At 38.0% G+C, this 9,310-nt stretch overlaps 1 protein-coding gene across 3 annotated transcripts in view; it reads right to left on the reverse strand.

Moving 5' to 3' along the window:
* Positions 1 to 778: 778 nt before the first annotated feature.
* Ddx3x (DEAD-box helicase 3, X-linked) overlaps positions 779 to 9,310 on the reverse strand; it is a 16,047-nt gene continuing 7,515 nt past the window's right edge. Inside the window, exons 4-17 of one of the 3 annotated variants that reach the window (XM_004645578.2) lie at positions 8,754 to 8,886; positions 7,543 to 7,701; positions 7,355 to 7,454; positions 6,857 to 6,992; positions 6,396 to 6,481; positions 6,091 to 6,189; positions 5,816 to 5,976; positions 5,331 to 5,475; positions 5,109 to 5,253; positions 4,606 to 4,787; positions 4,414 to 4,531; positions 3,923 to 4,076; positions 3,620 to 3,759; positions 779 to 3,421 (exon numbers count right to left, since the gene is read on the reverse strand). In XM_004645578.2, coding sequence (XP_004645635.1) covers positions 3,342 to 3,421; positions 3,620 to 3,759; positions 3,923 to 4,076; positions 4,414 to 4,531; positions 4,606 to 4,787; positions 5,109 to 5,253; positions 5,331 to 5,475; positions 5,816 to 5,976; positions 6,091 to 6,189; positions 6,396 to 6,481; positions 6,857 to 6,992; positions 7,355 to 7,454; positions 7,543 to 7,701; positions 8,754 to 8,886 — 1,838 coding nt within the window. In that variant the 3' untranslated portion in view covers positions 779 to 3,341. The remainder of the gene's footprint in view (positions 3,422 to 3,619; positions 3,760 to 3,922; positions 4,077 to 4,413; positions 4,532 to 4,605; positions 4,788 to 5,108; positions 5,254 to 5,330; positions 5,476 to 5,815; positions 5,977 to 6,090; positions 6,190 to 6,395; positions 6,482 to 6,856; positions 6,993 to 7,354; positions 7,455 to 7,542; positions 7,702 to 8,753; positions 8,887 to 9,310) is intronic. The other 2 variants (XM_004645579.3, XM_004645580.3) reach the window with 2 other exon arrangements.

The following is a 9,310-nucleotide window of genomic DNA, read 5'->3' on the forward strand; positions in this document are numbered from 1 at the left end:
TACATCTGCAACTTCTCTAAATTTCTCAACTACCTTCCTCTCAAAAAGTCCAAATGGCATATTGTTCCCAAATCCCACCCTAATGTGAGTAGCTTCTTTGGTCTCTGAAAATAGTACTCAACTGCACATGGGAGGAATATATTGGTACCTTGGTTCCCAAACAATGACTCTGGTGCAAGGTGCAACGTTGACCTTTTGGGAAATTTGCTCTGCACTGGCTCTGGCTTGGGAACACTAAGCTTCGGCCTGGAGAATAAATCAACTAGTGTTGAGTATTCTCCAGGACTGCTCGACTACAGTACTGTACTGCTCAACTGCAGTTTATTTTCATTAGGTTGAAACTCAATCATTTGCCAGGACTTAAACCACTGTAACCAAAACCACCTAACATGTTTATCTGTCATTCATCTGTGTACAGCTCAACTTGCCCCCCTCCATTTTGTACCAGGGTTCAAGCTGAGGACCTTGCACTTGCCAGAAAGGCACTTGTCACTGAGCCCAAATCATTTTTTGATCCATGTATACACTTCCCATCTTGTTTACTGACACGTGACTCAACCTATTCATCAACTATGCTTCATAAGAGATACCCCTAAGAAACTCATAAAACTGCTTCAAGCACAAATCAACTTGACATGCTCCAAGCACCATTTAGATTTCCATCTACTAAAAAATGTTGTTGCTATTTTGAACACCATCTTTCGCAAATATTTGTAGGTACCAGTACTTGTCTCCAAGAGGAAGCACACAGCAAAATGCACAGCAATCAAAAAACACAATTTTACCAAGTCTTCAGGCAAAAGCACAACTTTATTTTCACTTCTAAAAAAACACAATTGAACAAGAACAAAGGAGACTGTGCAGTTCAACTTTTTTATTTTAATAAAATCAGAATATGCACAGCACATGCAGTGCTAGCATCTAAACTAATACAATAAGCAATTACTAAAGCTACAGTGACTTGAGGTTCAATCTCTACACTCAGCAAGTTTAACTCCATTCTTATGTGATTTTTGAAACTTTAACTGAAAATATTGCTTGCTGATAAAACTTGCTCAAATGCTATTGCTGAATGTACAAGTCACTGATTATGCCAATACAACAAAGATAACCACATGTTTGAGGATTGCAATGTGCCAGACATTCACTGAAAAAAAATACACACAACTAAACAAAACTCACACAACAAACATCTGAGAATCTGGACACTTCAGTGTTTTGAAGCGTTTCATTAATATCTTAAGACAAGTGTATCAAAACCTTGGCATGTTTTAATTTCAAGTCGCCAATTTTGTTTTTACTAACATCAGAAAGTTATGGCTACACTGCCAATGCCGGGTCTGCTTAATTTGACTTAAGAGTTTAATATGACTTAACATTAAAAGCTCACACTACCCCGAAATATATAATTTCACGCATACGGTGACATTCAACATTCAAGTGCCAGTGTTTTTGTACTGTCTTTTGGTCAAGTTTCTTTAAACTTTCAAAGAATCACTTTTAGGCTTACAAAAATAAATATTTGTCAAAATGTTCAATAAATATTACATAAAACTAGCAGCAAAAAGTATCTAGAAATCTGTCGTGTGCAAATAGTTTTCTTCCCAACTATCATTCCCATGGTCCCAAATAAATTTTAGAATCTAGTCCCATCCCCTTCCTAGACAAGCTGCGTTCAACAATCTCCAAGAGACAAAATAAGATTGGAAGTTTTAAGGACACGCACACAAGACATATATATAAAATTCTCTGAATGTGCAATAAAAGAAGTACTTTGTAAAAAGTTATGGGCAAAATGTACAAGGGCCTAAACCTAGACTAATTGAAATAGCACCATAACAAATGACCTCAATACTGTCAAGTGCACCTACTTAATAAAAGTTTTAGAACAAGGCACAATACACTTGAAAATCTATTGCACTTTAGGAAATTTTACCATCTTCCCATGCCACTGTAAAAAGATTGAGCGTTTTGATCACCGCATTCTGGCCACAAAATTAGCCCAGAATTCAAAGTGGCAGAGGCATTTTAGTGGTGGACAATGCTCATCTTTGGCCAGATTTAGCATAAACAGACTATAAATACAATGGAAACCTATGCAACTAAAACTGACTAAACTGCACTGTAGAGCAGAATCGACACCTTGTGCAGTTATGTACATATTTCCAACCTGTGTGATCTCAAAGATTTCAGTTTGTTACTCTTCTGGAGCCATTTTTACAAAGTCTATAGTAAGCCAGTTTAACATCTTAACGCAGCTTGAACAGAGTAATGTGAATCGGCATTAAAATAAAGCCTGCTGCATTAATTCTTCCTGTTCATACCCTCTTGACCAAAAAACATCAACACTAGCATGCGTTATTAGACCAAAAATCATCCAGGGCCCTCAAGAGGGCTGGTCATTGCTGTGGTCAGCCATTCTACCATTTCAATTTCAATTATGGCAGGCATTTAAAAAGTCTAAGTAGATGAATTCTCCTAAAAACCTATTTCAAGTTATCAGACCTTTAAACTTTCCCTGTAATAACATGCCCACATTTGGCTAGCTCATTTATAATTAATGATCTGCCTAAACATTGAAAGAGGAATTGCTGTATTTACTTGCATTAACTTTGAAAACAGTGCTTTGAATGTATGCATGTACTCATACATCACCTCATCATGACTGGAATGGCTTGTTTAAAGACTATCAGGTTCTAAATACCTATCCAGGATAGAGTGAGCAAATCAGAACTTTAACTTAATACAGTTTGCCACATTAGAAACTAATTCCATTAATATGCTTCAAGACGTTTGTTGTTTGTTTTCCCCCAATCTGCAAGTATCAAAATGCCTTAATGCAGGCTACCGCATATATTTTTTCCTTATAGTATTTATGGATGAATCGATGATTCCTGTTAAGTTGTATCACACCTGTGTGCCAAGGTTTGATTTTAGCCCAAGTTCAGTAAATTTATTTTGTCAAAACAATTGGTATCTTGAGCATTACTGAGCCAACAGGACATCAAAATAAAAAGTTGTCTAAAGTTAAAGGCACAGTACATTAACAAACAAATGATCCTCAGTCACAAAATTATAAATGCAGTTTGGGATGGGGATAGGCGGGAGGGGAGTTAATCCAAACTACAGCAATAAAGTCTTCAAACCATCTTCTGAACAGGGCTGCTGATTGTTCCTTTCATTTCTTCTTGTGACCTTGAGCTCCCTTAAAAAAAAAATTTCAGTGGAGAATCACAGCTGGTAATGTACTGCGAGTTCTTGAAGCTACACAAGGTATAGTCTGGCTAAGTTACATGTGGTTTCCATATTAGCTTGTTTGGCAGGGTGACCTACTAGCAGGCTCAGTTGCCCCACCAGTCAACCCCCTGGGAGTTGTAATTTCCTCCGTATCCATCACTGTTGTAAAAGCCGCCATAGCCACCTAGTGAGAGATGAGAATAAATTAAGTCATTATCATCCACTGTCAGATAAACCCTTTCTTTCATGCATTTTGATGTGAAGTTACAAAAAGCAATCCAGTGCTGAACATCCCCCCAAGAGTCCTTATTAAGTTTTGAAAAAAGATGGCTGAAAGGAAACAGCCCTTTCCAAAGATGAGAGATTAAAGATGAGTAACTACCTCCACCAAATCCTCTGCTGCCGCCATGGCCACCTCCACCACTGCGACTGCTGCTTGCACGGCTGCTGCTGAAGCTGGAACTGCCAGCACCACTACTTTGTCGGTAGTCTCTGGCACCAAACCCTCCACTGAATCTACTACTACAAAGGGAAAAAAGTATTAGTTTCCATAAGATGAAATTCTGAAGAAACAAAACTCATAGTAACAGATTTCTCATTTTTTTCAGGCAATTCCCCACCCAGCCACACTTAATAGTTGTAAAAAGTCAACTTTAAACATTCATCACATACCATCCCACCTCACCTCTTTGAACGGCCACGACTGCTACTCTTGTAGTGGTGTTCGAAAGCCATGTTTTCTAGCCAAGATGGTACTTCTTGTTTTGCTTCAACAAGAAGATCCAACAAATCCTTAGTAATATTTATGTTCCTTTCATTGAAGAATGAGGTGGCAAGGCCTAGAAACAGTTCCAGAAAATTACATAAAATTACAAGTCTTCAGTAAGAATGCTCGCTTCCCACATAGTAAGTATAATCTTTAAAAATCACAATATGCTACCAAACCAACTCAAAATAATTTGAATATAACCTCACTTACTTGCTCAGAAACATTCTATTTTGGGGGTAGGAGGTACTGGGGATTGAACTCAGTACCTTGCACTTGCCAGGCAGGCGCTGAAACTGCTGAGCGATCTCCCCAGCCCTAACAAACTAGTATTTAAGAGTCTATGAATTTCTTTGCTGTCAACATCAACATGGTGAAAGCAACCATCAGGCCATGCTGTAATCACTTACCAAGGTTTCCTACACGTCCTGTACGGCCAATTCGATGGACATATTCTTCAATATCACTTGGTAGGTCAAAATTGATAACATGTTTCACATTTGAAATATCCAGTCCTCTTGCTGCTACCTAGAAAATAACTTGCATTATATAAGGTCCACTTGAGAGTATTTGAACATGAACTCAAAAAATATTATACATACTGCAGTAGCCACTAGAATTGGGCTTTTTCCTGAGCGGAATTGATGCAGGGCTTCTTCTCTATCTCTTTGAGAGCGGTCTCCATGGATACTGGTACAAGCATATCCTTCATGGTATAAGAAATCCTCCAGAGAATCTGCACCCTTTTTGGTCTCCACAAACACCAAGGTCAGTGAATCTTTGCCTGAATTTGAAAATATGTTTTCATTACTAAGAGCAGCTTAGCTCTCTGTGTACTTATAACAATGTTTTGAATGGGAAGGGAAATGGTGATTCACATGGATAGGTACAGAAGCACTCCAGGGGACTCAACCCAGGGACTTTACAAACTAAGCTACAGTCTTTTCAGGGTCTTGCTAAGGTGTCCAAGCTGAGCTAGACAGACCTTCCATCCTTCTGCCTCAGCCTCTCAGTGTTGGGGTAATAGGCATGAGCCATTATGCTCAATTCCATGTTGTTATTACCTAAACCACCAGGGTGATGCTAAAATTACTCATGGATGTACCTGTTGCATTCAGAAGATCAAGCAGAAATGACCGTTTATCTAGTTCTTCCACCCAAACTACTTTCTGTGTGATATTCTCAGAAGTAGAGCCAACTCTTCCCACAGCCAAAAAGATATATTCATCTAAGAAATCACGAGCCAGCATCTGAAAGGAAAAGAAAATGGAATTATCACCTACTGAGATAAAAATTTACAAATACATACAATTTGCACATACAGTACCTGTATTTCCTTAGGAAAAGTAGCACTAAACATCATAGTGTGACGGACACCTTTTGGAGGCATAGTATCTTGCTCAACAATTCTACGTATCTGAGGTTCAAACCCCATATCCAACATTCGATCAGCTTCATCTAACACCAAGTACCTGTCACAAAAATATTTAGTTTAGAATTTGAGGAGAAATCAAAAGCCAGTTTCAGGATGGCTAGAACTGTTAAGTAACTTCAACTTATATTTCAATGAAGTAGTTAAAATTCCTTTTACCACACTTTGACACAAAACAGCACACTATTCTATCTAGCCTTGAGCTAAGTCACTCCCAGTTGCACAGACAAATTAACTTCTTGGCTACTCAACTGTCCTTAACTTGGTCAATCTTAGCCTATACTGAGAACAACGAACAAAGTTTTTGTGAAAGAGGACTAAAATAGAAACGAGTATTAAAATGTAATGTTGCAGTTCATAAATTTAAGAATTAAACTTACTTGCAGAAATCTAATCCAATCTTTCCTCTTTCCATCATATCCACAAGACGTCCTGGTGTAGCTACTAACAAGTGGCATCCACGCTCTAAGTCTCGAATCTGCTGACCAATATCAGCACCACCATAAACCACACAAGGACGGACTCTAGACCGGTATGAAAACTGTAAGGATAATTAAGCAAAGATATCCTATCAATTACTAGGTCAAGACTTTTACAGTCATCAAACGTTTCATTCAAATCCCTGAGAAAACCTTAGGCTGAAATGCACACTTACTTTTCTGGCTTCTTCATAGATCTGCACTGCCAACTCTCTGGTTGGTGCCAACACTAAGGAGATTGGGTATTGTTTGCGGCGCCCATACCGTCCATTTTCCTTAAAGAAACAATTTACAGAGTAAGCCTCTTTTTAAACCACTCCTTAAAAACAAATGTCACAATTTCCTTTTGTATTTTCCATGTTATACCTGAATGCTATTATTCTTCATTAAAATCCTGGTGTCAACTACGAGATTCTCTCTACAACTCCCTACTTCATTAACAAATAGTTGGCTGTGGGCGTGGCACAAAGAAATTATTTACCTTCATGGCCCTCAAAGCGTCGCCTGGACCATCTGAATAAATCTGACTCAAGATGGGCAGTAGAAATGCTGCAGTTTTCCCAGACCCTATTAAGAGAAAGCAATGTCAATTCAACCATTTAAAATTTTTTAAAACCTATTTTTGATATAACTTTAACTGTTTTATCACTAATTAGTAATTTTACTTTATACCTAAATGAATTTTCCAAATAAATTAAACTTCAGCCACCAACACCAAGTGACTTCTTTGGTCCACCTAAAACAAACTCATTCAATTTATTTTTACAATGTTCTTATAGATTATGGCTACATTCAATAATGTCATTTATGGCTTCTTTCTTATGCCAAACAACAGAGCTAAATAGTTGTAACAGACACCACATGGCCCACAAAGACCCCAAATATTAAACAGTTCTTTACAGAAAAAGTAATCAATGTTTTACAGTTAGCAAGTGAGCTTACCTGTTTGGGCACAAGCCATCAAGTCTCTTTTCTCTTTGATAATAGGAATAGCATGCTTCTGCACTGGAGTTGGGCGAGTATAACGAGTAAGCTCAATGTTGCCCATAATAATTTCTCCCATCTCCACATCACTGAACTGTCAAGAAATTCAATGGGGTTAAACAGCTAGAAAAGCAACCTGGAGCCCTTGTTTTATACTAATAGAAACAACCAGCAGCTAACTTGTAACTTAAGTTTATAATTGCTTTAGTTAACAAAAGAGCACATCAGCTCCCAGGTTTAATCTACAATCAAGACTTTCGGTATCCTCTTATGTCTGACCTATTGCCTATTTCAGGTGGTGAATTATTTATAAAAGTTAACATTGAACAAAATGCTTTCCACAAACAAATGAGATGTTTGGTCTATACATCCTTCAAGAAACCCATTTAATTCTGATGTGCCCTGTAAGCCTTCCACTTCCACCCATATCTTAAACCAGCAAGCAAAATTACTTACACTTTCAATATGTGGAGGACAGTTGTTGCCTGTTGCCTCAACTGGAATGTCATCATATTTCTCAAAGTTAATCCCAGTGTTGCCTCCAGAAAATAGTTCCCTAAAATCAAAAGATTGCTAAGATTATCTGCTACATACCATAAGACGTCATCATAATTAATATGTGTATATACATTTCAAAAGCTTACTGTTCCAAGCGTTCACTTGGTGGGAGTGGTTTTGACCAGTCATCTTCATCTGATTTGTCACACCAGCGACTGTTTCCACCACGCTCAAATTTGCCAAAGCCACTCCTGTCTCCACGGCTGCCAATGCCATCATAGTCACCACGTCCACGATCATCAAATCTGAATTGCACAAGAAATTAATCAGAATCCTATCATTTAACCATTACCAGATCCCTGTCAATCCTCCAGAACTCTAGATGGGGATCAATAGAATTATTCAGTACTGTTAACTACCAAGACATTAACTGTCAAATTCTGGCTTATTCTTACTTTATAAATACAGCTCACTAATTGCCAGACTGTACATATCATTTACATACTTTGTAGTATCTAAAATAGCTATCTTTTCTATTTCTAATTATCCATCATAATCAAATATAAAATCAAATATAAAAATCAAGTTTTATGTATTTAAAGTTGCACGTAGCACAAATTTTCATTTAATGTGCTCATCCAAATATACATAATAGCAAGAAAAAGAGAATAGCACATCAAATATTAATTGTCCAAATTATACTAAGATGTCATTTAAAGGATAATATACCTGTGTGACAAACAGATTTTGGATAAAAGGTAGAAAATCCTTACCTGAGTTAGGATGTTTTTAGTGTTTTAGGCCTGTCTGCGAAAAATCAGGACACAGGACTAACCACAGCTATTAGGCGCATGGGGTCAGTTCACCACACTTGTGTAATCAAAAATACAAGGTGTTTAAAACTTGTCATATAAAGTTCACAAAAATCTCAAAGTTAGGCCACCAGTCACTAGATGAAGCTATTCTTTTAAAGAGAAATTAAAAGTACAAAAATATAAAATGGATTTCATTATGCTAAAGAGCGTATTCATATCTGAGTTCTGTGTATTCAGATCAATTTAGTAAAGACCTTTTTCTTTTTTTGAGACAGGGTTTCCCTATACAGTTCAGGTTGGCCTTCAACCGACCCTAGAGCCCAGGCTAAACTTGAACTCTCAGTGATGTTCCTGCCTTTGCCTCCCAAGTGCTGAGATCACAGGCATGTGAAACTACACCCAGCCTCCACACCCAGCATAGTAAAGACCTCTTATAGCTAAGAGAACACATGAAATGAACAGACATAATGATTAGTGTCCAAATGAGGATTATCAATTAAAGTGCTATTCATATACACCTAGGGTGAAAAGAAATTGTTTACCTTCCCCTTGATCCACTCCCACGATCACTGAAGAAACTAGACTTCCCTCTTGAATCACTGCGAGATCCAAAACTGCTGTATGCATCCTTATCTTTACTAGAACTCCACCCTGAACTGTCTTTGTCGTAGTATCCTTCAAAAAAAGAAAAAAGCCCATTATGCTGCATTGGAAAAATATTCCTAAAGTACTGTCAATTTTTCTTAATTTTAAGAGCCCTATTGACTTTATCTTACTTCTGTGGGTGAACGGCAGATCCAAGTACACCTATCATAGCAGAAGCGAACCAAGATTTAGAGGTGGCTACACCTACATACGGAACCTTTTAAGTCTCCAGTTTTGAATACATACTGCATACCACCAAGCGATCAACAGGGGCCGAGGAGATGGCTCAGTAGAATAAGCACTTGCCTGGCAAGCGCAAGGGTCTGAGTTCAATCCCTGGTTCCGGGGAAAAAAAAAAAAAAAGATATTTCTACATTTGGGCCGGGGAGATGGCTCAGTGGAGTAAGCCCTTCCCTGGCAGGCGCAAGGACCTGAGTTCAATCCCCGGCTCCAC

Source organism: Octodon degus, unplaced genomic scaffold (assembly GCF_000260255.1).
Source record: "Octodon degus isolate 3935 unplaced genomic scaffold, OctDeg1.0 scaffold00232, whole genome shotgun sequence".
Taxonomy (NCBI): Eukaryota; Metazoa; Chordata; class Mammalia; order Rodentia; family Octodontidae; genus Octodon; species Octodon degus.